Raw genomic sequence first — 27,097 nt, forward strand, 5'->3', positions numbered from 1 at the left:
ACTCTCAAACCTGTTACTAAATATGTCGAAGCATGTATAGTTACGTATGAAACAAGTTCCTCTATCCAAGGAAGTCTTTCCATTCATTGCATCATTCATTCGTCCCCTCGCTAGCGTGGAGCGTTCCACTCGATGAGCGGTCATCCTAGACGCGTAGCACACTCTAACAGCTCAAACGTTGGAGTAGCATAACGTGGAAACTGGGTGAACGTTTTGCTATACCTGATATATTATCCGAAACTGACTCAGCTATAACTCTACAAGTTGAGTAAGATCCCTGTTCTCAGTTTGACATCTATCATCATCCTCTAACAATCGTATTTGTTTCGAACAGTATCGAATGACATTAGCCGGTTAGAGTGTAGACGTAAGAGGTAGGCTAATTGCCTGACTCATTCATCTACAATCAGGATTCTTAATAAACTTGTTGAGGTGTATATGCTTGATATAATATGGAAATTGGGTAACCGTTTTGCTGTATCTGATACGCTATTCAAAAGTGACTTAACTACAGCTCTTACAAGTTAAGTAAGGTCAATCTCCCATAGTTTTATTTGTTTGGAACAGTGTGAGATGACATTAGTCAGCTAGAGAGAGTCTAATGAGAGTCTAATCTCACAGATTCGTTTAGGATTTTTAATAGAGTAATCGACTTATATAGCGTTTAGTGGAATATTCGTCGAGGCAAAGAAGATGTTGGAGCGTTCCGTTCGGTTTGGCACGATGCGAGAGCCCGGAACGCGGGAGTATCGGTGCCTAGGAAAGTCGTGTTCCGCTTAGGTATATAGGCGGAAAACGGAGTATTCTCCTCGCGATATCGTTCTCGCCCTCGTGTTCGTCGGTCTATCGTCGTCGTCGTCGTCGTCGTCCGTCGGCGGTCTCGTTGGTAGTGGTGTAGCGATGGCGGAGAATCTGGTGGTTCGCGATCTCGCCGTCGAAGCGCTGCGATCGTCGTACGGTGGTGGGGATGTGGGCGGTGTCAGGGGGCGCATTGGCCGCGTTCGGTGGGCGTGGTCCCGCGCCTCCCACTCCTTGGCGTAGCGCGGCGCTGATTGACAGTTGGCGAACGACTGCGGACGGCGCAGGATCTAAAACCGCGCTAGGCGCTGCTCTCCACGCTCGCTCGGTTCGCTCGTCTCTTACCCGTGGATCTACCCGGTGCTTTTTCGTGGGGGAAGAACTCGAAACACGCATATTCCCGTGGCTGCCTTTGCCCGCCGGCCCGCGCGCAACATATACACCGACCTACCGCCTTCTGTCCGCCCGGAGTTACGAGTGGCACACGCAGTAGTAGTTACGGTCAGGGAGGAGGGTCGGCCGCCGTCTACGCGGACAGCTCTCTCGCGCGTCTCCTCTTCTCTCTCTGCGCGACACACCGGTTCGTTCAGTAAACGCCGCGAGGAGGAACGCGCTTCTTCTTACGCGACTCCGTCGTCGACGTTACCCTTCGGGTTTTTGCCACCGTTCCGCTCGAGAGATATCAGTTTCGACGCGTACGCCGGTGTGTGTCCATCGCGGCACGGTTTGGAAGAACCGCGCGGATCAGAATCGGGCCGCGCCACCAACGGGGGATCGATCGATCGCGGCAACGTCGCGGATTTAAAGCGCTCAAGTGTTGACTGTTTTCCACCGGGTGGCGGTGCCGACCAGCTCCGTCGAGACACGGTCACGGGTTCTCAGTGCTGACGGAGTCGCGCGCGCGAACGTCCACCTGTCCCCCGCGAGTGGAACCGAGAGCACCGACGCGTTGACTTGGCGCCAATACGCGCACCGTCCGCGAAGGATGTAAAAGCGTGCATCGACAGTGACCCATACGTTCTCTACGAAGGTGTTTTAACGTCGTTATCATCTGTGAAACAGTGCCGGAGCTAAGATAATCGTGATCGACGCGCACACGGAGTGGACAAGAGCAGCCCCAATCAGCTTAATCGTGATTAATAGCGAGATCGTGTACGTAGTGAATATCCGTCGGTTCAGTTTCGAGCAGCGCGATCGCGAGTTGTATCCGTCGGTGATCCGAGAGTAGGTCTCGTCCGCGTATTGTATTCTTCGATCGTAGTCCCGTTAGACCGAGAGAGTCCACAGATAGCGCTCGACAATCGAATCGAAAAATCGGAGCAAAAGGTATCCCAAAGTCTATTCAGGAGCCCAGCGTGCGCATGAGAGACCACGTGCTCAAGCGATAGAGAGGATAATGTCGCGGCACTGACACGTCACGTCGAGGCAAGGTCTCTGGGCGTCTGGTCAGCGGTACTTCCGGCGTTGGCCGCGACGATGAGGAAGCACGCGTGTCCGGCCGTAGCCGTGGTCCTCCCGCAGCGTTCAAGCGCGCGTGCCGAGCTCTGCTGACGCTCGCTTCGATTCATCGCCGTCACAGCGTCTCGTCGCCGGTCGACTCGGATCCGGGGATCCTCGAGAGCCGACGGAGCCGCGAACCTCAGCATCCAGCAGCCCCCAGGCCGACGTTTCGCGTCCAGGGTCGGCGAACGACCCGTTAGCACGCCCAAGGACTCTCACTGCCGACGGCCACCAGCGGCGTTTCCCGTCTGTCTCTCGGTCCAGACGCGGCCGATCGCGCGATCATAAGTGCGACGAACCGGGCTTACGAATATCCGCGAAAAGTGCTGGAATCGCGTGTGTGTGTGTGAGAAGTGGTTATACTTGCTTATACTGTGGGAAAATACAGCCGCTACGGTGGCTCAGCACGCAGAGTTCCCCGGCGCGGCCAGGGCGTTCATGGCGCAGCCAAGGGTACGTCGATGATTTTACCATCGTTAAGGATAGGCCGTAGTCGCGAAACATTATGGCGGTTGATAGGAAAACTCAGTGACCTCCCGTTGTCCCGTGAATCTTCTCTCCGTCGCTTCGAGTGTCTCGGGAAACTAGAGAAATCGTATCCGCTTTGGTGTAACGCGTTCCAGACAATACCAGAGTATCGTAATTTGGTGTACAAGTAGATTTTAGATCCTGTCCGTAAGGGTATACGCGTTCTTTGGTGCAGTACGATCGCTTAAACGAGAGAGCTTGCGAGAAATTGGAGCTTCTTAGGAATCTGTGATCCCAAAGTGTGAATTTTGACAAAAGTGTGAATTCGGAGCTCCCCTCGTACCGTGAATCATACTTGTGAACGTGAACGTTCCCGTCGGTGGGGGAGGAGAATGGTTAGATGACTAGGAAACCTTGTTGTGTAGTTGCACACTTCACAGAGTACTATGAGAGTATGTCTGAAGACGTATTCTTGAATTTGTAACAAACTAATCGGATATAATTTCACCGATTATTATCCTGTGTTTGTTAGAGTTCATTAGAAATATTAGAATTTAAGACATTTTTTAAGTAGTCCAACTTTTACCTACCACCATTATCACGAATTAGTAACCGGTGCAAACATTTGTTGTTTTCTAGAAATATTACGATCTATAAAATGTTAAAAGTGCCCCAAATTTATTGATCATTATTTTGTATGTATTATAACGTATATAAAATAGTAATGAAAAATATTTTCCTATTTACTCGTTGATAAAAATATCGAAAGTGCTCCAAAGTAGGCAACGATTCCCTAAATTTGTTTTGGAGCAAACGATACAGTTTAGACGACACCCATGATCATAAGGCTGTCAAAAACGAATCCCTTCTGACGTTTCTTTATATTTAAATACTCGCAATAAACAAATCAAATGTGTGTTAGAACGTAGATAATGCAAAATAATAACGAGAGAAAATATTTTCTATTCCTCAGAAATATTACAAATTCCAGAAAATGTTAAAAAATTCTGTCTTAAATTCGACTTGGACGATTTTTCCCTGAACGTCCAGCGTTTTAAACGGTACCGTGCGAGTTAGAAAAATTCTAGTTTCTTGGAAATCTGCGATCTCGGGGTGCGGGCTCTGACGAAAGTGTCCAATATAGTAGAATTCGAATTTGTCAACAAAACTGGTTGCACGCTAGTATGTTATTCAGTGGCCAACGAGTTTGTACACAGAGGAATTGATCGTGGAAGGACTTAGGCTGTTTACGTGAAATCTCGTTGTAATTGAGCAACATCGACGTAAACGTAGTAGCTATCCGAGACCAAAAGCGTAGAACCGTTTGAAGGGTGTCTCCGGTTGATTCATAAACATTTCTCCCATTCTGAATATCAACGGTCGTGGGAAAAATTCCTATCCAAATAAAACAGTCGAGTATCGAATAATCATTTGTCCGATGGAAAATTACAATCCGGAATTATACGGTCGAATTATTCCTTGATAGGTTATTGTAATGCAGCCACTGGTGAACAAAAATTTTGTTCATAAAACATCTGTCAAGCAACGTTATGCATAAGTGAGCAGCGCGAACTATGCATTTGCAATCAGATTATGTTAATAGAAGCTTATCATAATAATCGTTCAATCGATAAAACGTTACGTTTACATTGCTGCGCAGAGATTTTATTTATCGTCATTGGAATAGAATTTTTCGCGTGGGATGCAAAAATTCTTTCGCTGATGAATATAAGAGAATATTGTAGAATTCGACAAAATCAAAATTGTGTGAAAGTGTGGCGATGAGAATAGTAGCATATAGTAGTATAGTTTCTATGAAGTTTAAGAAAATAAATCGTTTCCCAGTGAATAAGTATCCCATTGAAGTGCGACGTCAATGATGGACGACCAAAATCGTAGAAGTTTTTGCGAGTGTCTCGTTTAATTCGTAAAAATATTCCAGTTAAATCGTTAATGTTCTGGCCTAGGTAAAAAATTCAAGGAACATCTATTTCGTCTCCTCTTCAAATTATAAATATTTCTTTTCAAATAAATGATAGTTATACAGCTGTAGTACAGAATTGGTGAACATCTCTCGTGTCAAAGTGTGTACAATTTATCTCGTCTCTAGATTGTGAAAATTCTTTTCTAAATAAACAGTAATTATCTGTTACAAAGTTAAGAAGAAATCTGTCGTTTCCTAGTTGTGAAAGTGTGCCGACGATGAATGATTAAAACCATAGAAGCGTTTGAAGAGTGTCAAGATATATTCATAGAATAGTTGTTCCCGAAGGCTAGGATTTCGAATATTTATTTTTCTTCATCTATGAGTCGCGAAAGCCCTTCTTAGAAAATGTGGTGATCAGAATTGTTAAAGTATTTGAAACATATTTACTTTCAACATTCGTATACCCATTATATAGTTCAATTTATCGATTTATCAGTAAATAAGAATCGTTTGAAAGTGTGGTATCCCCTTCTAAACAAACATGAACACAACTATTACAAAATTGACTTGTTTTATCAATGTGTAAGCATTGTTTGAAAGCGTCGACGATCGACTGATATAAAAATGTTTATCAAAATCCAGGTTACCTCTCCTCTAGTTTATAAAAATTCCTTTCTGAATGCACAATAATATACCTTTCATAAAATTCAAGAAACTAAAAGTCTCTTCTCTGTAAGCGTCGTGGATGGATACTAAAAATCTGATCGAACAAATCGTTCGAAGGATATTTCGTAAATCCATTGCATCGTTATTATTTTCGCCTAGAAATCACGAAGGAAATCCAGTATGTCTGGTCTCCAGATTATGGACATTCTTTTTCCTCCCAGGTAAATTCAGTGAAATACCGTGGAGTTGGAGAAAATCGGTCGTTTCTCGGTGAATAATCGTCGTATGAATCGCGGTGTCGAGGATCGGGAATTCGTCGAAGGGATTTTGGACAACCCGAAATTATCCTTTCATGCTCGGCAGGGTCGTGTTCTACGGAGATGCACGAGCGAATCGATATCGCGAGTGTGCAGGCTCTCTGTCGAACGCCCGCAGAAATTCGCTGGAATTGATTACGATTCTTGTCGTCGACGGGAGTTTCGTTCACGCGAGGTTCGCTCGTTGATACCAGGCCATCGGTTAGGCGAACTTTTCCTGGCAATTTCCACTGGTTGGTCGTTGAAAAATTTGGAGCAACGCGCGGCTCTCGAGTCTCAGGGTCTCACTTTGGTTGTCCGTCGGACGCCGATGCACCGTCGAATGGGATTCGATTCTCTTATCTCGAACTTGACGTGTCTCTTCGACGACCGTATCGATCGTTCGCGATCGAACTTTAGGAATATTTCAACGGGGCTCGCGATTTCGAAAAGACGTTTCACGAGGAAAATAACCCGGTTGGACGCAATGGAGCGACACACTCGAATCGAAATCGGTGCTCGCGACGAATTCCAAAAAGCGTTATTCGTAAATTTAGTGCGTGGACATTGGGGATTTCATCTCGTGATGAAAACGTTTAGAGTGGATTGTTTGTTGCATGATCCTGTGGTTGATCTGGCAAGCGACGTATACTTGTTCCGTTCGAATTTACTTGTTCCTATTTTTTAGAAATAGAACAGGCGTAAGAGAAATATAATAAAGCGTAGTTTTAATAATTAATCGAAGCACTGGGGTAGTATTCCATCGAATATTTGCATTATCTTGTCAAAGGAAATAGTACCAGCTCTTGGCAAATGTTTTTTGACGTATTTTTCGTGATCGAAAATATTACCAGTCCATCGGAGAAAGTATTGCGTCGAATAATTATTCTTCGACAGAAATTTTTCGCGCGTCAGGGGATTACGATGATTCGAATTTATTTTTTCCCCGTTCGCAGCGACGTCGATCAACCAATATTCTCCCGAGAGTGAAAAATTGTGTTCCGTCATATCGCCAGTCGACGTTCAAACTTTCGTTGGTCGTTGTATCGTGTCCTACAATAATTATTAGCTGTGTTTTTATTTGATCGACTAAACAACACAATAATTAAAATTTCAACTTTCTTCCCTTCTTACCAAATCCAACCAACCAAAACTGAGACGTTTAATATAGTAGAAACAAGAGCATAGACGGCAAATAATTACGGTGGAAGCTGATATTACAATTTCGTTCGGAGCAACGTCGGTGGAGTTAATTTTAAGGCCCGTGGACGGGTTTTCCGTGGCGTTTTTCCAATTCCAGCGAGGCGCGCGGTTTTATCGAGCCTCGACCAAGTGAAAAACGGTATCTGCGCCGATAAAGAGCTTTACGCGATCGCAGATAACCGGCAGATCGCTCGCGTGCCCACCGATTTTCGTGTGACGGAATCAAACACGAGCGTACGTCTCGTTCCAGGCGACGACGAGCCCCGCCGACGGCCTTCGGTTCCCCGCCATAGCCGATATCGCAACGAAACGTTTCCGTCTATTTTTCAATGGGTCGCCATCGGCGAATTTCCTCGCTATCGACGCGACAATTTCCCTTTTTCGCGATTCTCCTGGCAAAATTCGCGACACCCTCGACGGAAGTCGGCAGCATAATCGATTCGATGCGCGGAAGACTTCGGTGAGATAATTGAATCGTGGTTTGATCGAAAGAACAAATTCTTTTCTTGGAGAAAAGTACCTTGGATTCAAAGAAGTGTGATGAAAGTGACACTTCAGCGAGGAAAATCCTAGATCCTAGAATTATCTTCTGAGAATGTTAAAATTTTGTCCATTCTTTCGTATACTCTTGATAGATGAAATAAAATTCGTTCAGTGGAGGATTACCTTGGAATTTTCTGAAAATTTTTCTGGAAACAGGAAAACCTCTTCCTGTTTCTAGAATCATGGATATGATAACATGATGCAATAGATAGAGCGTTCACACACGGTATATGTGTATGTATAAGTCCGTAACTGTCAGGAGCAAAAGGGTGAAAAATTAAATTTTTAATTACGTGTTGAAAATTCTTGTCAATTATGTGCGAGCGACGCGGTCAGTGCGTCAAATCGTTAACTTGCATGTACCCTGTCAAGGAAAAATTTATTACAACGTACCGTTTAGAAACAATTACAGTTAAAGTGTACCTTTTCCTGCAGAAGCTTGTTGCGGTTCTATTAGATTCTATTAAATTATAAACGTAAATAAATAGGGTACAATCGAGATATTTTATCTTATATTTGGTATAAATTTTTTACGCGTTAAAACATTCATTGGGGGAAAAATTATGACATACTTGAAAGGTACGATTTAAAGAACCGGTTCTCTAAATAGTATATCATTTAAAAGTAATAAAATAATAATGAAAAGTGTAGTTAAGAAGAGGAATTATTCTACTAATGGATATTTTATCAATAAGAAACGGAAAAGAACCCAACGTATAATAGTAATGATTGAATGTAGTACATTTACGTTAATATTAATATATTTTAGTGTCGCATAAACAATATGATAAGCTGTGTACGTGTCGTATAATCTATATGATAAGCTAAATGCGTGGTAGCGAACAGGTTAAGCTCGAGCTAATAAATCATAACGAAACGATTTAAGAAACCATACGGTGGTACAATTTAGGAATCGTTATAATTTTTAGCAAAGAATCGATTTAATCTTTATAATAATTGCGATGTGCGCATAAAACGTACATTTAACATGTGTTTATGAAGACAAATATGCAGAGTAATAGTGTATTATTATATTTCTGTAAACCACACACACATGGTTAAAAATTATCAGAGAAGTGTCATCTATTTATTTTTCTTTCATTATTCAATTTTTTCGTATATTCATCATTAAATAGGTACTTACATTCAGTAATAACATAGAAATCATAGTGAAATTCTTCATCAGTGTAGAGATAATGGAGGCCCATATTCGATCTTAATTCAAAAGTGTAAACGTCCAACCGTGTTTCCAAGATAGAAATTTCTTTAGAAATAAAAACATGTGACTTCTAGCGAACGATTGAATAAAATCCAATATTTTGAGAGGTATTTTCTATAGTAAAGTAATAAAAATTAAGTAGAATAATTCGATTACGTCCAGAGTCTTGGATCTGGGGTTTTCTTTCGCCTCGTTATATTTACGAATATTTCAATGGTTGAAAAATGGATATCTGCAGGGGCAGGGGGGCTGCAATTGGAGGATAGAATCGAAGTATGGTCAATTCCGTGCATCGATAGGAAGCTTCCGCGGGTAATGGCAAGTCGGGGGTAGCAAGACTTGCGGATTGGTCCGTTGGTCTAAATAACACGGTGCATCGAGGCCGCGTCTCAATCCACTCGCATGGCGGCGCAAGGCGCGCACGTTTTACCGCTCAATTTTCCTTCACTCTGGTGGCCCGTACTCACAAAATTGCCCAAACGTGCGTGCACGGGCTACCCGGGTACCGGTTCGCGTGCGAATCTCTCTCTTTCCGCCGTCGAATACTTCGAAAGGGTAATTCGCGCGACTCGAATCCGTCGAACTTGCTCCATCGTCTTCGAACTTCTCCAACAATTTTTATCGCGTGACGAACGTCGGAAAAAACGTCCTGGCGATCGAGAACGCGCCATTTTTAATATTTACGTAGCTGTAGAAACCAAGCACTTGCTCATACACTTATAAGAAACTCGGCTATACTTGATCCAAGCAGCTTTTCCAAACTCCATCTTTAGTTTTCTCGCGTGGACCCTATACGCCAGCCAAATTTTATTAAAATTCATTTCCATTTATATATCGTTCTACATTACGACAGGTGTGGCTCAGTCTTGTATTAGACAAATAGTGGAAACTAAAAAGTTTGTAACATTTTCTTGGGCAACCCGACAAGTCGCGGTCTCAGCGTCGAAGGTTGAACTTTTACCCTTTCCGAATTTTTTTCTTTTTTCTTTTTTCGTCGAATCGAACGAAAGTGTACGGCGGCGAGGCGCAGTTACCGGGATTAAAAATTCCTAACCCGGTGAATAGCGTCGATTTTTGTCCACCGCTGTACCACGAGCGAGCCGTGATTATGTATTTATGGGTATCCATCAATCACTTTCGCTCTCCCGATTGCCGCGGATATCGGCCTTTAGCCCGTCGGATTAAAGTCGTATCGATTTCTCGTCGTTCCGTTCCCCCCCATGTGCCCGATGAGACGATTTTTTTTTTTCTATTTCGGTCGTCGTTTTGGACCGACGGAGTGGGATCTTTGTGTAACGGTACATTAACGAGTCGAGGAAAACGTAGTGTCGTGGGTTGTTCGTGGATCGAAAGCAGTCGTGGAATTTCAGCACTCTGCCTGGTCGATTTCTGGGCCGCGTTTTATTCCAGACCGCGAAAAATGTCCTCCCGAGCAGCGTCTATTTCGGTGGCGAAAGAATTATTGCAACGTTTTATTTTACGCCGTTTAAATTTTGCGTGTGCTCGCTCGGAGACTTCAACGCTGCGGCTCCTAAACTTTTCGAAAGGCGCCACCCTAAATACCGAAACACCGGCTTCAGCATTTTTGCATCCGATATTTATAGAAAATGTTCGCTGGATCGATTCAAAATTAATACGTCTTTGTCTACCGAATTTTCTGGTCGACGAAAGACAGAAAGATGTCTTTATAATTTTGTTCATAATCTTATAAAAATAGCCACTATAGTTTTCTACGATAAGCACTTCTTAGTTCGAAGATAGCCAGTCCTAAAAATCGTGAAAATTGCGCCAGAAAGTTATTTTCGCAGCAATTTTCAAATATTTTGATTTCAGGCCTGATTGGTTGTAGGATACCGCTTGAATTAGAATGATTAACTTGTTAGGAACGAAGCAAACGGCGCGTGTTTAATATCGTACGATTTTACTGAATATTCAGAGTTCGGTACGGAACGACCAACTTTCAAATTATTTGAAAGAAATATTTAATGGAATCGATTTGTTTCAACTCCCGCCTCGGATCGTTGCGCAATTCTCAGCTCCGTTTGTGAAATTTCTGAATCAATCTTTCTAATATTGATTCAGGTTGTGGAATTTATAAATTTGAGAACAATCTAATCCCTGACTATTTTTTCCTCTCGGCGATTTCGCTTGTTTTCTCAGTGTTATCCATTTAGAAGTCTGTCTCGTCTTGACGAGTCCATATTTCGAGATGATATTTTCCACGGTTCCGGTTTCTGTTATATATTTATTCTAAATTCTATTTTTTCGTTGCGCGTGGGAAGCGTTTCGCAAATTTAAGAAATAAATAAAGTGTCGAAGAAGATCTAGAAAAAAAAACTTGACACGGGTCATATTTTTTGACGCGCTCAATTTATTTTGTTTTTAATGAAAATTTTTACGATTTGGAACACGGAATATTCGTTAATGGCATCGTGTCTTTTGTTCCCAGAGGAAAGAGAGTTACAATAACGTAATTGTATGTTATCACAATGCGTGACCACCGCGTGTAGATCTCGAAAGACAGCAGCGCGTTGAATTAATTTTATCATTCTTCCTTCCGTCTAGAATTTATTTTTATTCGTGTCATTTAAACCAAAAAAGAAATCTACATTAATTCTATAGCTGGTAAATAAGCATCAAATTGTAAATTTAATTATTGCCTTCTTGACGATCGGAAATAGAAATAAATCATTCGACGCGGGTTTCTGGAGGAACGAATCGTATTGTTCGACTTGTAACGATTAAAAATCGTGGATAAAAAAGATAAAGATAAATTTCATTTACGGTAGCGTGCGAAACTACCTGGCGGAAGAGGAAAAACAAAGATGAATTTCAAATAACATAGAATTAAAGTAGGAGGCGAGGTGGAAATGTAATGAACTACAAGACAGAGCTACGGAAAATAAATATTTATTTCATTTCCTCGGGATATTTTTCCCTCTGTAGCATGACTGGAGAAATAATTGCCCGGATACGTTTCCTTCTTTATCCCATTCGATGGTAAAAATAAAGAACAACGGGTCGTTGAAGATCGCTCCGATGCATAGTTTCGGTTTCGGTTTTGGTTTCGTTTAAAATATCGTCGCTCGTGACGTCGAATTTTGGCGCGAACGCAAATCAACTGGTTCTAATTATTTCGCAGCATCCTTGCCTCGCAAAATGGTAAGTTATTTCAAAACGAACGAGGTATCGTTCTTCTTCCTGATCTAGAAATATATAAAATTTTAATTTCTTCAAATTATCATTGTATTAACGTGGATTTAATAGGGGTTCCTTTTACTCGAGGTAAAGGTTACTATAATTGAAAATGGTTGATAATTGCTTTGACGTCGTCGTGGAATTTTGGCGCGAACTGGTGGTAATTATTTGGAGACGCGTGAAAGTAATTCGAAGGAGGGAAAACGTCGAGGCTGTGGGCCTGTTATCGTCGAATCTCGGAGCGATGATCCTCGCCCTAAAATCGACGAGCGGGTCGAAAAAGAGTGGACGATAAAGCGGCCGCTGCACGATGCGTCCTCGAGATAGGCGAGGCACATGGCGCTGTCCCGGTGCATGCGTGTACGTCGCAATGTTTTCCAAATGTCGACATCAATCAGAAAGTAACGAACAGTCACCGGGGCTCTTTCTCTTTCGCTCTGCAGTTTCTTTCTTCGTCTCCGGAATCCCAGCCATGTTTCTGCGAGCTCTAGCTGCTCGAGGAGGACGACCTTAAGCTCGGTTCACAACTGGTTTTCCTCGTATAAATTTCCCACCGGCGCGCAACGATTAATAATCAATTACCGTGGTACTCGTTTCGAGTCGATAACAAGTCGAGCAAATTGGCCACGGTTCGCCAACCGAAATTCTGACGTTTCGCAATGATCCGGGGAACGTACCGTTTGTTTCGCGAAACTTCAGTGGTGCGCAACTCGACGATACTTCGAAGAAAAGTATTTTCGGTAACGTAAGTTTTTAAGCGGAGCTCGAATATTCTTCTGATTTTTCGTAGAGAATTTCAACGATCGATAGGTATCTTTACATTGTACACCCATTATCTTGTTGCTACAATGAGATCTATGTGTATATCTCGGATCGTTCAATTAACTTGTAAAGTGAGTGTCGTCGATACGATTGCAGGGAAAACTTATTAACAACCATACTTGCTACAGATAAAACTCTCTCTGGAATAGAGCAATCGTTCAACTTTTGCCTCGAGTGGTCTTTCTTATCTTTAACAGACAGCGATATAATTAGATGATCCGTTTCGTATGGTTCATTCCGAATAGATTTCAAAGGAACGCAGTATACGTTACTGTTTCCTAAATTCGGAATAAAAATTGTTTTCTCTTTATTTTTTGGGACGTCAGACGGAGTGGGATAGTTTTAGAGCAAATTTATAAAGTTAATGTAGCATTACATGATCATTAAGGAAATAAATTTGCGTACCCAAATCACATACCTAATGTATCTGTACATTTTAAATAGCTGAGAAAACAGAGGGGCATTTATTACAAGGTAAAATTAAAAGGAATTTGTGTGGAAGCAGCAGATTTATCTATCTAAGTAACAAATTTACACACTTTACGTTGTTGAATGGGCTTGTGTGTCTTCTTTTAGTCTTCAGCGCGGTTGCACGGAAGAAAGTATTCAACGACTATAATTACTTGATAGAAAACACTCACTCTGTCTACGGATCCATTCAAATTTTACTTCGTGTGTTCTTTCTTATCTTTGGGAAGATTAATCTTTTCTAAAGAGGAAAATATCTCGTCGCCGGAGATAAATAGATGTTGCGTTTCATACGGTTCAGCCCGAATTCAGGGAAACGAAGCAACATAATTTCAAAATAATCTTTGAATGAAACGGTCTTTCAAGTAATATACTAAGTCAGTGTCTTCGATATAATTACACGGAAAAATGTATCGACGATATCTATTTCAAATAAAACACTGGAAGAAGTGCAGAGAACATGTTTGAACTTTTAATCTAGAGTGGTCTTTCTTATCTTCAACATCGAGATATCTAGACCACAAACTTTTGTGTGTGCAAGATACACTTTCGATTTTCAGAATCGCCACCGTAAAATGACCAAAGTCGTTGATTTGCGTGAAAAGAAATTCGTGGAGTTCGAAGGGTTAAGATCCACGCGTATATTGTATCTTTTTAATTCGGTTACGTTTGCAGGAGCCCAGATAACTCGAGACACGCGAACAATATTTTTTTTTACCCGAAGGAAATAATTCAGGACCGAAGGGGTTAAGCACATTCGCGTTGACCTATCCGCTTGAAAACGAGCGGTTCGTTTCGATCGTTTTCGTGCAGAGATGATCCTGAGAAACCAGGAAGACACGGCACACTCGTTCGTCGTCGGTTTTCGCGGATTATTACGCGAGCGTCTATCTTTAATTGCGTTATGAATATTTCATCGCGGATGCGGCTGCGCAACGGTCTGAAATTTATGCCAAATAAATGGCCTACCGCAGTGATAGGTAACAGAGACTAGAAACCGAATCGTTTACCTATTATTTGGTACCTGACTTTGAAACACATTTATAAACTAATTCTTTCTCCTTTGAGTTTCAAGAACACATGGTTTCTACCCAGATTTACTCGTCGGTAAAATAAAATAGAAAGAAAAAAAAGACTTGTTTAATTCGTGTTGTTTTGTGTTATGAAAATGAAAATACGTTGATTGAATATGAATATACCGTAGGAGACGTAGTTTCACGTTCTCGATTTCTCTTTTCTATAATAAATGTAACGAGGTTACACAAATAAACTCAATAACCGTAAGCAAGTACGTTCTTCCGTGTAATTTGCTTATTACCATTATACTTCATATACAAAATTCATAATAATTAATGTAATAATAATTGTAGATTCCGCTCGGTTATTAGGAATAAATAAATTTATTTTCACGGGCAACGAATTGCTATATATATTAATGGGTGCTCGCGGTATTATATATTAATATATTTAAATAAAGGTAGGCGAATGTGTGTTAATTGGCCACACGGAGCGGTACGTTAAAACACAATTTAATTAAACGTTTCGAACGTATGGGCGCGGTTCTTTTTAGGATATAATAATAGTATATCAAAACTTAATCCTATAAATATGTAAGGAAACAAACACCATACTAATTACATTATTATTAAATACGAATATATCGCTCGCGGGGTTCACGAGCATTAATTTCATTAATGTACAAAACATATATAAAAAAATTCACTATTAATTTATGGCTTTGTATGTCCAGTTAATATACAGGGTGTTCGGCCATCCCTGGGAAAAATTTTAATGGGGGATTCTAGAGGCCAAAATAAGACAAAAATCAAGAATACCAATTTGTTGATGAAGGCTTCGTTAAACAGTTATTAACGTTTAAAGTTCCGACCGTACTGAATTTTTTTCTCGAAAATGCGCAAGGTTTCGGAGGTATATCTATTCACCAAAAATGATTGTAATTGACCCCCGCAATCGAAAATAATTTTTTCAAAACGATTTGAAATTTTTTTTTTCCGTCGAAAACTTGCACAGCTTCTCGAATTTTTTTCTAGAAAGTGGGTAGGATTTCGAGGGTATGTGTATTCGCCAAAAGTGGTTGTATTTGACCCCAGAACCTAGAAATAATTTTTTTAAAACGATTTGACATTTTTTTTTTCGCCGAGAAATTTAGGCACCTACCCCCTGTCGATTTCTCTTAAAAATTCCTTTTTCATTTTTAGTAATTTTGTTTGACGCCCTACAGAAAAGTTGTCTAATACTTTTTTGTAGGTACCCATGGGCTCTACTTCAGAAAAAAGTTTCATTGAAATATATTCACAATTGTAAGAGTTATGGCTGTTTGAAAATTAGACCATTTTTATGGGGTTTTTCTCATTTTGCGGGGTCAAGGACCAACTTTTCGAATATTTTTGCAATTTGTACATATTCTCCATCAAAATACGCGTAATTTGCTTTTTTAAACATTAAAATCGTCCAATCCGTTCAGAAGTTATGACGTTTTAAAGATTCGCATGAAAATTCGGGCAGACATTTCTGGCCAGAAATTATATTTTCGGTAAGGAATTTTTTTCTCGAAACTGAGTAGGATTTCGGGGGTATGTCTGTTGACCAAAAATGCTTGCAATTGACCCCTGCAACTAAAAATAATTTTTCCAAGACGATTCGAAAATCTTTTTTTTCACCCAAAACTTTCAGCACTTACTCGAATTTTTTTCTCGAAAGTGGGTAGGATTTCGGAAGTATGTGTATTTATAAAAAATGATTGTAATTGACCCCCGCAATCGAAAATAATTTTTCCAGAACGATTTGAAATTTTTGAATTTAATTGTTAATAATTTTTTAACGAAGCCTCCATCAACAAATTGGTATTCTTGATTTTCGTCTTATTTTGGCCTCTAGAATCCTCTATTAAAATTTTTCCCAGGGGTGGCCGAACACCCTGTATATTTGGAAGAAAATAATATATAGATCGCTTGCTAATACCACGAGTATCTAATTTAATTATTATATATAGCAGTAATTGGAGAAAACGCTGTGGATTAATGAAATCTGATTGAAACGACAAATGATGCAGAAAGTATGGCTGCTTAGAGTGCAATGCGAAGTATGCTGCGCTGCGTTGCCCTGCGCTCAATTGTGCGGCCAGTTTAAAAGTCGCCGCGCGTCCTTCGTTCTCTCGCGTTTAAGATATTCCGTTCGATCGACGAGTGATATCTTCATAGCTCCGCCGACGTGAATTATTAGACGCGGCTTCGCGTTTTTTCGGTCCATTCTCGGCGACGGAATTTATTTTCCGTTGCTGTTTTTCGCGCGCAGAACGCTCGTACGATTGTCTAGATTCGAGTCGTGCTTCAACGCGAAATCCATCCGAACTTGTTCTTCTCTTTAGACCTTCGAGAATTCTGATACAAACCGTAAGTTATATCGCAACAAATTACAATTTGAAAATGAGTAATTTCCAACAAAAATTACTGTGGCTCGTTCCATTAAAAAATTCTATTCCTCTACTCTTCATTTCCTCTTCAAGAGTAGAACAAATTGACTTAGGTTATAACCATGCTTTTAAATCTACGTTTAATATAGTTGCTAATGATACTCATTTGCATAAATTGTAAATTTCAAAATAATGATGTAAACATTCCAGATAGTTTATTTCGCTATTTTCCGTCGTAAATTATGTCTTGTCGATACTATGGAAATAAGAGATGCGAATGATGGTAACGATCAACTTAGTTACCGTTTAATAATTTCTGTTTGTCATAAATTTCCCATGCGTGAAAGGGTTATTGCAAATTTTATCATCGCAGTTGGTTAACTAAAATTTTATGATTGGCATAGTTACTGGCCCACTAAGTTGATATTACAAGCTAAAACTTGTTAATCGTTTCAATAATTCTTTTGTGAAATAACGAGTCTTTTATCGTGAGATGAAAATATACACAAGTAGGATTCCGTCTGTGCATCAATTAACTGCAACTTTCGTCTATCTTTATTAATCCGGTTTCTCATTCTCTTATCACGCGTGTTATTCGTACGGACACGATAATCCCTGTTATAGAATCCATACTATGCTACAATAATTAGATTAGGGTCCGTAATAACGCGTACAATGTATACGTATTCTAGGTACTAAAATTCAATGTATATTCATCTATTTCCAAGTACAATAATAATGATAGTAATAAATGGTGACTCTTGTAGCGTTGATAAGCTGCTTAAATACACATTTATTCAGTCTGTATATTTGCTTTTTACAAATTTTCTCAATAGTGCACAATTTTAAATTACACGCAAAACATCTCTAAAGTCGCGTTGACAGTTCCCATCGACATGCTCTCGACTTAAATACTATGAACGGCGCCGCGTCAGAACAAATCTTTCAAAGAATACTTGAACCCCTCGGTTCATTTATAATCTCAATTCAAAACAACCGATCAAAAGTCACCCCCTTTGCTTTCGAAGTGTTTATATTAGATCGCCACATAATGGGGTTACGAACCCTTTGCGAGGCTTAGGTGCTAAATTCGCGTTCGAAAAACATAAAAATGACCATTATTAGCCTATAATATTCCTTTGATGCATTTGCTATTAAAGCAAGAGTTATGTCATCCCTCACGAATATTATCTCAGCCCATTTTTTTTAATTTGTCAGCTACGAAGTTTATATAGAATTTTTTAGATAAATCGTGACCCATCGGCATGGAAACTCTGGCCCAGAAGATGTCGTTTTCTTGGGGATATCGTGGCTAGAGCAGGAAGTCCCGATCGGTTTACAAAAGCGAACGACGGTATCGTTATTACGATAAAAGCGATGAAATCAGTCCGTTGGTTGGAAATCTTTTGCACACATACGGGACGCGCACCTGTGCAGGTATCGAGGCAGAGTGCGTAACGAGTCAAATTGGACGAAGCACGAACGCGAATCTGTCGAGCGTTTCTGCGATGTCACCTTGGCTAACGGTTGTAATTAAGGATCCTCGATTACCGTGCACGCTGTGTTCCCGTTCATTTCGCGAAAGCCACACGCGTGTCGCCTCGATAACCGCGAATTTTTATCGTTCGTTTTATTCCATTTTTTTTTTTTTTAATTGCGTTTTTGTTGTTTTTTTCGCGATAAAATTACCGGCTCTCCGGCCTGATGGCCGAGCCACGTAATTAGCGTCAATAATCGACGGTGCTTTCGTTTCCGCGATGCCGTGACAAGGTACACGATCCCGACGATTCAAGAAAATCGTTGGCTTTCTTGCCACCGATCGATCCCTGGTATTTCTCGATCGTCGAGAGATCGACCGTGCCCTCAACGAGGAATTTTGTTCGTCGATGTCCAGGCGATCGGTGTAAAACTTCAATTAGCGTCCAACTGCTTGTAACAGTTTTGTGCGAGCTTTCAGGAAGGTCTGTCATAATTTTGTTAATTACGTTGCTACCAAAATTGTACTCGATCCAAAAATATCGACGCTTGCAGGTTGATTAAAATTGTTTCTTTAAACCGTGTGAGAGTGAAAGAACTAAAATCCTCATAAATGAATTTACACCTTATTCCTTGTTTAGTTTCAGTGAATGGACATACAGTAGTATTTTGATTTTTTTCTTCTTCCTATCTATCTGCAACTGTCCAATTACATTCGCTTCAGTAAGTTTGTTCTTTTCGTTTTTTCGCCTCTTTCCTTTAGTCTAATAATTCTTGTAGTTTTTTTACGATTATTATTCGCGTTTTTCTCCACTATTAAGCAAAAAGAACATTTCCTCGGAGTATAATGTAATTTCACGCTGTACATAACTCGCGTTTATTGTATTCTTGGATTATCACGTTCGATTTAAAAAGAAACAAACTTGGTCGTTGTAAATACATTGGTCTTGTGTAATCTATTATACCAAAGAGCAAAAATTGTAATCGAAACGTTTAGCTATACTTGCAAATGCCACGTATGCAATTAAGTTTTTAAATTTGACGTGCAGTACATATTATTTTTATATACAGTGACTCACAGGTGCGTTCACGTAAGTTGGAAGCAATAACATAACAAATTGCTGCATCATATAGTTGTTTGTATTATAAGATATGTACATCGTGAGTTTCCTTAGAAATAGTTGCATCTTCGATACAAAGTAATTCGAAAGCACGAATTGTGCAGATTCGATTTGTTCGTGCAATAATTTGTGTTCGTTGTCGTGTATAAATAATAGCATCGAAATCTGAGAATTTCCTCTCTGTTATTGTCGTGAAATCTTTGGCATTAATCTTCTTGCTAGACTGTAGTTTTCGTGCCAGGTCTGGGTCGAGTAATTCTACGATTAAGTGAAATTAAGTTTTCGAAACCAGAGACGGTGCAGTCGGCATAATATTCTACAGAATTTGCAACACATTCTTGCCTTTTATTTATGCGTATAATTTATCTCGGACGCCAAAAATTATGTGGGTTGCGGAGGGTTAATAATTTCGTTACTGCCTCGCTTCTTGCACCATATCGCGTTAGGGATACTTGCAACGATCGTTCCCTCTACGTCGATTAGGGATAAATAGCAACGTCCAACGAGACGACACGAGGGTTTGTAAATTCCTAAGCGTCCCCGTATTATTTTTCCGAGCGTATTCGATCGCGCGTCCTTCTGCGTTGACACCGCTGTCTCGCTCGGCAGAAATAAATTCCGCCTATTTTTGCACGCAACGGCGAACATTCCGCAACTATGGCACTCGGAGCAAGGACGGTGGTGGTTTCTATTTTTAATGCTATAACAGCGCGAAATCGATGCGCCCGCGTACCCCGATCGAGGACTCTACAACGAGGTGTTGTTCGCGAAGTCGTTGACATTGCACTAACGAAAATAAATCGCGACGTACGATCCACGGATCTCTGACCTCGATTATTCGGTCTTAATCACGATCGTCTTGGCGATCGATATGCAATTTTTACTAACTTTTTGGGGTTTTTGTTGTTTTTAGTACGACGATGGCGGGCTGCACGCGGGTTACCTCGAGGGCGGAGGTGGCGGCGGTGGCGCAGGGCTGTACGATCCACACGGGAGCGCCCGGGGTGTTCCGGGCCTCCATCACAGTCCTCACCTCGGGGGTATGGGACCAGCACACCCCCAATACCCCCCGCCACCGCCACAGCCACCCCAACATGTTCTCGCGGCGGCGGCCGCGGCTGCTGCGTCTGCGGTGCCCGATGTCCACAAACGCGACAAGGACGCCATCTACGGGTAAGTCGACTTTTTTGCAACCTTAGTTGTCTACCCTTAATTATTCAACCCCCTCGTATGCTTAAAGTGCAGCTCGAAAGCATTTAATAGCTCGTTATTTGAGTCCCATAGTCTGAGTCGATCATTCTTAATATTTTTTTTTGTTCCATGTTAGTGTAATGTAGATCGATTTAACACAGATAGGAACGATCCAGATCAGGAGATGGAGTAGATTATTAAATTAATGCGAGGTAATTGTTCAGTTTTTGGTAACTCGAATATTATGAATTGGCTTGAGTTCTGATTAGTGATCAATTCGGAAATGATTTATTACACGCTAAAATAATTACTGGACACTTCATTTAAAAAATGATTTTCTGAATGTCCTGAAAATAGGATATTAGAAGTTAATGGATTAAAGACAAATATACTCGTTATTCTGTATGTGTAACATACTCTGTTCAACTACTACGATAAGCGATTTTCTAATTACTTTGAGTACTGTATAATCGATAACAGATGTCAAGTCTTAGTGGTTTTCCTATTACTCAAGCATTCGAGTTACTTCCAATCTCAGAATAATTTAAAAGGTTTTCCTACCTTGATGAATACGAAGAACGCGAAAGTCTCTGACGCATCTTGGATTATTAAAGTCCCTTTAATATTTTCCCCTACCTGGAGCTTCCACTATTTAGAGTTTCAACGTATATTTAAATTTTATTCGTAAACAACGAGTAAGAAGTTTAAATTCGTCCGAACAGAATGTAATCTAGCATCGCGATTACATTTTGCCAAAGTCTGACGTTGAAACGTCCCAGATTTCAAACGTCAGGCAACCGGCTGCTAATTTCTTCTTTCTCAACGATCGAGATCATGCAAAGAGATTCTTCCGAGCGACTGAACTGCATCGTCGGTGTAATTAAAGGAGTCTTTAAATTCAAATGAGTTTAAACGCGTTATCAGAGGGGGTTAGTCGTACACGCGCGGAACAATCGCTTAACGCGCGCTCGGGTTTCCATTAATACGCCTATTCTTTTATGTTCTTGTTAATCACGTCATAATTTTACACATCGAATGGCATCGCGGAATGCGGCGTTACAATGAGGTTTGATAGATCGCGATGGCCGCGTGATTTACATGAAAATTCATGACGTGTTGCGTGCTTACTTCTTTATTACAATCTCCTCGCTTCGCTTCGCGACACAGACCGTTCAGACAGCGTTAATATTCAACGTTTACAGTTTCGCCCGAGGGAAAAACACTTGTCCAATAATACAAACCCTAGGATCTATATAAAAATACATTTCATTTTACAAAAAGAAGAGTACATTCCTAAACACGAACAATTTTATACGTTTCTATTTATTCTAAATTCTCGGTGCAATATTATGTCGTTCTTCAAATTATCGTTGATCAAATTTTGATTCAAATTCGTACGATGATCGTGTTTCCGTGGACGTGGTCGATCCTAAAAACCGAAAGTCGTAGAGGTTGCTCTTATTTGTTCGCAATTTACAGCTCCGTGTTTTATCGTCGTCCAAATTCGGAAGGATTTACACACCAGTCGTGCCTTTTCCGCCGAGGAGGTGTCGACCGACGTTTCTTTTCCGCGCTTAGGCGTCCAGCTTTCGATCTTTCGCCGCGGTGACCAGTTCCCGTTCGCGTCACGCTGTCGGTTTTTACAACGTGTCGCAGGGTCCGAGCGGAATAACATTATCGCGAGGTTAACGCGGTCGATAATCGACACGTTTCTATCAGCCATGTTTTTCCGTCGTCTATGAATAATACCGGCTGAATTTTACGCTCGGGAAATCCATTTTCAGGCGCGCGCTTCTTTTTTTTCCGCCCAACCTGAGTTTCCGCGATCGCAATCGATATTCTTGGCCGTGGTTCGTCTCGTCGACCAAGGTGTCGGCGATTACTATCGCGCAGTCTCGAATTACTGAAAATCGACGATATTGGTTTTCCTCGAGCGTTTTTCTTGCGACGGACAAGGTCAGATGCACGCAAGAAGGAAAGAGACGGAGCCACCAAGGATTATCCATGGAATACTTATTCGTTTACTGGAGTAAATATTGGTAAATATTGGAAACTCGAGGAAAAGCAAAGACATAGAATACTTGGTCTAAAGTATTTATTTACTTATTCGTGCGACGGTAGTTTTCGATATAACGACAAATAATTGTGGTAGAGAGTGCAAGGAGTATTAACGCGTGATGCAAGTTGCGGATACTAATCGACTCATGAAAGGCAAATTAATACATGACGCATAAAGTCACATAAATTACGTTTAAAGGAGGATAACAACCCGCCAAAAGTGTTTTACTTGTCGCGTTGTGCATTAACATTCTTGTACGTGTTGCTGAATTTTCCATACGACGCCAATAACTTATCAATAAGTTTCGTTATGTTAATAATATCGTAGAATCTATTGAACGCAGTATACGGTACATGTATAAGCTTATCGTATTGATCTTTGCTTGAGTTTAATTCGAGAAACGCATTAAGTACGTCTTACGCAATAATTTATAATTCAGTGTTCGAATCATCCGGATCAAAATTTTTAAAAATCGTATCAACAGTAACATAAAAGAAAAAAGAGCGAGTAGAAATCGAGATATTTATCTTATATTCTTGCCGTTTCGAACAGTGAAATTTTTCCGCGTTCGTTGCGAAATATTTCGTTTCATAAATCAAAATTTCCGGCGAACGGTTAACGAATAAACAGTCGTTCGCGTTTTATTCGAAGATCCGTGTTCAGATAAGAGTTTCAACCGTCTCTGGTGACCGGAAACCGCGTCTCTCGCGGAGGCTGTGCCTCGTGCCACGCTTCCTACCAGGCAGAAACACGTCAATTGGCCCGTTTTACGAAGCGGCCGAGGCCGTGTTCCGTGTGATTTATAACCGCGAGATGGCCCGATTTCTGGTACACACCCTAGAACGGGAGCCTCATTATTTCGCGCACCCTGTAATTTGTCCACTCGTCGTGTGCCCCGACCGAAGCCCGAACGGATTCCTCGACTTTCTCGGAACGGTCGAGGGCCGTTTCGAAGCCGGCGTTTAGCCCCGTAGCCGTTCATTTCCTTCGCCGTTGATAAACTCGTGTTTACAAACCGATCGTGTACGCTCCCGATTGAGTCGTCCTCCTGGAATCGACTGTCGTCTCCATTCTCGTTACTCCTTTTCTTTATCTTTAGAATCGCTATAATTCATCCAAAAATGGCACAGGATCTTTACGTCTTCGAGGCGAGACGTTGGAGAAAATAAATCTGGGTAGTTCCATCATTTTGATCGCGAATCGAGAAATTCAAAAATCGAGTTTTTTTTTTAAAAACTGTCCCACCTTTTTCCACTTAAATCGCTATATATTTTATTATACGCTCTTCGAATTCGTTCGACTCCGTCTCGAACGTTAGGTAGTTTTAGACGAGGACATCCTGTACACGATTTGGCGGTGTAAAAATTCCGAGATTCATATAGCAGGTAGTCGAAGGTTGGCGATCGACGATCTGTACGATGTAGACGGTGTGTAACGGTCATTACTGGTTGCTGGTAACTCAGTTACTGGTCCCTTCCGTAATAATGGACTAACCGAGCTGGAAGATCCAAGTTCGATACGGTCCAGCAGCGTCCAATCGATTCCGTTTCTTCTTGGTCGGTAGAAGCGATCGAACCTGCGCGTTATCGTCCGGGAGATTGATTCCGTGGAGAGTCGGAGCGCAACGGGACGCGAGCCCGGAGCGTAAAAATCGTTCGAAACGAGCGGCGATTCTTGCCCCGAGAGTCCACGTGAACGCGACTTTACGTAAGCCGTTCGCGGCAGACGTAACGCACAGGCGAATCTGCCAATCACGGGAAGCCCGTATCCTTATGCAAGGAGCATGATTGGCCGAGTCATTTGCGGATTAGACGTCTTACGCAAATCTACCGCCGAAGCGACACCGTGTGCGTGTTCCGGAGCTCTCTCTCTCACGCGCGTGTTCGGATACGTTCGATACAGGCACACAAACGCCAACGGTACACGCACAATAGGCCTATTTAATATTCCATTTTTCTGATTGATGATAATTAGTGCACCAGAGTGACGTTTCAGCAGATGAGCGGCTAATGAATATTAATGTACTGTTTAATGGAATTGATTGGTGCGCGCTGGTTTGATTACATCACACGCTGCAGTCGGACAGCCACCCGGGAAAACAGGATATCTCGACGTTTTATTTGGCCAATGATGGACACCTTTGCGCCTACGTTTTCGATTCGAGGATTACCGAGAACCCTCAGTTTTTTCTCGTTTTCGGGGAGGTTTATTCTAATTGGAGATTACATAAAGAATATTTTTATTTTGGACACCCGACGAATCTGTAACTTGCATCATGCGGACGAGTCGTCGACAAAATATTGCGCAGGATTCCGTGGTTGATTTCGCGTGGTTTTCGACGCGAATTAATTTCCAGGCTATCGCCTTTATCGTTCATTTATCGGCAGCGCGCGTTCCCGTTGTTTTTATTTAAACCGCGATAAAATTAACATGCGCTGGCAATACGCTTTCACCGAAGTCGTGTTCGCCGCGTTGCGCGAGATTTTCGATATATTTCAGTTCGAGCGTTAATTAATATTTGTCAACGAGCGAAGGAAGTATACCAAGGAAGAACGATTGCAAATCGTACGAACATTTTTCTCGTTTCGAAGTTGAAATCGATTCTGGCAAACCACCCTTAACTGATGTCAGTTTCTGTAACACGCGATGCTCGCAATTAATCGCGTTACGGTGGAAGCTTTAATCTTCTCGAAGTGGCTAATCATTCTAATAACTTCAATTTTCATCGCTCTATTGCTTTCTAGATTAAAATTATCGGTAGCACGATCTATAAACTCTCCTGTGCTCGATTATAATAACATAAATTTTCTCTCCACCGTACAATTAATAACAATATAGTTTTTCTACCGTTACGTAAATAACCTCAGGATCTCATTTATCTATTAATCGACGCTCCTCGTCTAGAAATTCTATTTCACGTTCCACCGTTTCAATTAATTATAAGAAAAATGTTTAATTTATGCTGCAGCGTATAGCTACTTGCAAGACGCGCGCTCAGGAGTATCAAACATAAATGTAACAACGAAAATTCGTTAAAATTGTCGTTTCTTTTTTTAATTGTACTGTCACAAAATTATTCGTCCCGGTTAGGACCGATAATTGTCGTCGATCAGTGTGTTCTGTGTATATTCGTGAATCGGGATCGATCGGGGCAGTGCGTGGTGAATTCCTCCAATCGTAGCGTGAAATTGCCAATATCCACGTATAAAAAGGGCCGGGTCGGTAAGGGCGAAGGGGGTTGGCGGGGCGTCGAATCGAGGGCGGAAACCGCAAAACCGCAAACATCCTCCGCGTCGCGTACAGCGGACAATCATATCATTACCTTCTGCGGTCCCGTCATTCTGACACCTCGTTTCGACCCGTCATTTGTCATCGACGTTGCACTTTGCTGCACCGCGACCGCTTAAGGAACGTGCAGTTAAAGCGCGCGCCATTCATTCAGGCTCGTGCAGTCGGCGGTTTTCCTGATTGCGCGAAACGCAAACCGCACAGGATAATCGCTGGGGCTTCGTCCACTTTAGGGACTCCAAAGAACGACTCGTACACGCACCAGCGAACTATCGAACGCTCGAGCTTAGTTTTTCGTCGACAGTCCCAAAGAAACTACGATTCGTAGGTTCAATTTATTATTTTTCTATCGTGAGATCCCTTTCTGTTTTAACGCTAATATTTTTTTATCTGGACGAAACGTGTAACTGCAAGAGGTTTGATAATGTTTGAGCACCGTTATCTGGGGAAGATGTAAACAAATGAGTACTGTACTAGCTCGACGTGTTTGAGTTTGAGGGAGAAAATGCGAGTCAGATGTTTCGGGAATCAGATTTCGGGACACGCCTGCGTGCGTCAGAGTGGCTGAGTGGCATCTGCGAGTGCACGTGTGTTTACACGCGTGTGGGGGCGAGGGTTCTTAAGGACACTGCTGTACGGGTGATTTTAAGAAAGTTTAGCGACCGTGGAAACTCGGTTTCAGAGTCGGAAACGAAATTGTAACGAGCCAAATGGTAAACGACTTTCCCTTTCTGTCTATTTCCAGGGTACGTTTTGACCCATGGCTACTATTTATTTTGGAATCGTACGGTTTCGAAACGGTACGTAATCTTGTAAAAATGATGTCGAAAATTCGGTGGACGAAAGTGAAAATTTTGAAGAAGAGTGACGTTTTGCGGAGGCGTGCAACGAAAACGGGGTTCGAAAGGGAGCCGGTAGGTGGACGGAGCGGGGGCAGAAGGAGGCCAAGAGGGCGAGGGAAGGTTTTTTTGTCGAGTCGGCTAGCCGAACTCTCGACTCGTTTGGTTCGTAAGAGTCGTTGCTCGCGGCGGCCACGTCAATTTGTCGAAATTCGTTCCGAATCGTTTTATGTCTGCCACGCCGCGAGACGCGACCCGCTACCATGCGTATACAATGCCTCGGCCCATAGTGCTACCACATCCCCGGGTCCCGTTCCCCAAACCGTTCCTTCGATGATTCGTCTCGAGACCTCTAAGGACACATAAACATATTTCTTTCTCCAGAGAGAGAAAACCGCTCCCGGTGCTGCCGTTTTCTTCCATTTGCGACCGAGAAATCGTTCGTTTCTCGCCCGGGGAATTATTTTTGTCCGTTCCGGTCCCGAAGCGACCGATAATAATTAACGAATAATTATCCGAAAGAACTAACGATCGGGAAATGTAATGTAACTGTCGGCCATTTGCAAAATTCAGACAAACCCT

The 27,097-nt window shown here is 41.7% G+C and overlaps 1 protein-coding gene across 6 annotated transcripts in view; it reads left to right on the plus strand.

Annotated features, from left to right (window-relative positions):
- Nucleotides 1-1,032: 1,032 nt before the first annotated feature.
- The window catches only part of Hth (Meis homeobox homothorax), a 526,461-nt gene continuing 500,396 nt past the window's right edge, over nt 1,033-27,097 (plus strand). For 2 of the 6 annotated variants that reach the window (XM_076782343.1, XM_076782348.1), the window contains exons 1-2: nt 1,035-2,751; nt 20,052-20,311. In XM_076782343.1, coding sequence (XP_076638458.1) covers nt 2,737-2,751; nt 20,052-20,311 — 275 coding nt within the window. In that variant the 5' untranslated portion in view covers nt 1,035-2,736. Of the gene's footprint in view, nt 2,752-20,051; nt 20,312-27,097 lie in introns of all 6 variants that reach the window. The other 4 variants (XM_076782345.1, XM_076782344.1, XM_076782347.1 and 1 more) reach the window with 4 other exon arrangements.

Source organism: Colletes latitarsis, chromosome 14, assembly GCF_051014445.1.
Source record: "Colletes latitarsis isolate SP2378_abdomen chromosome 14, iyColLati1, whole genome shotgun sequence".
In the NCBI taxonomy this organism is placed as follows: domain Eukaryota; kingdom Metazoa; phylum Arthropoda; class Insecta; order Hymenoptera; family Colletidae; genus Colletes; species Colletes latitarsis.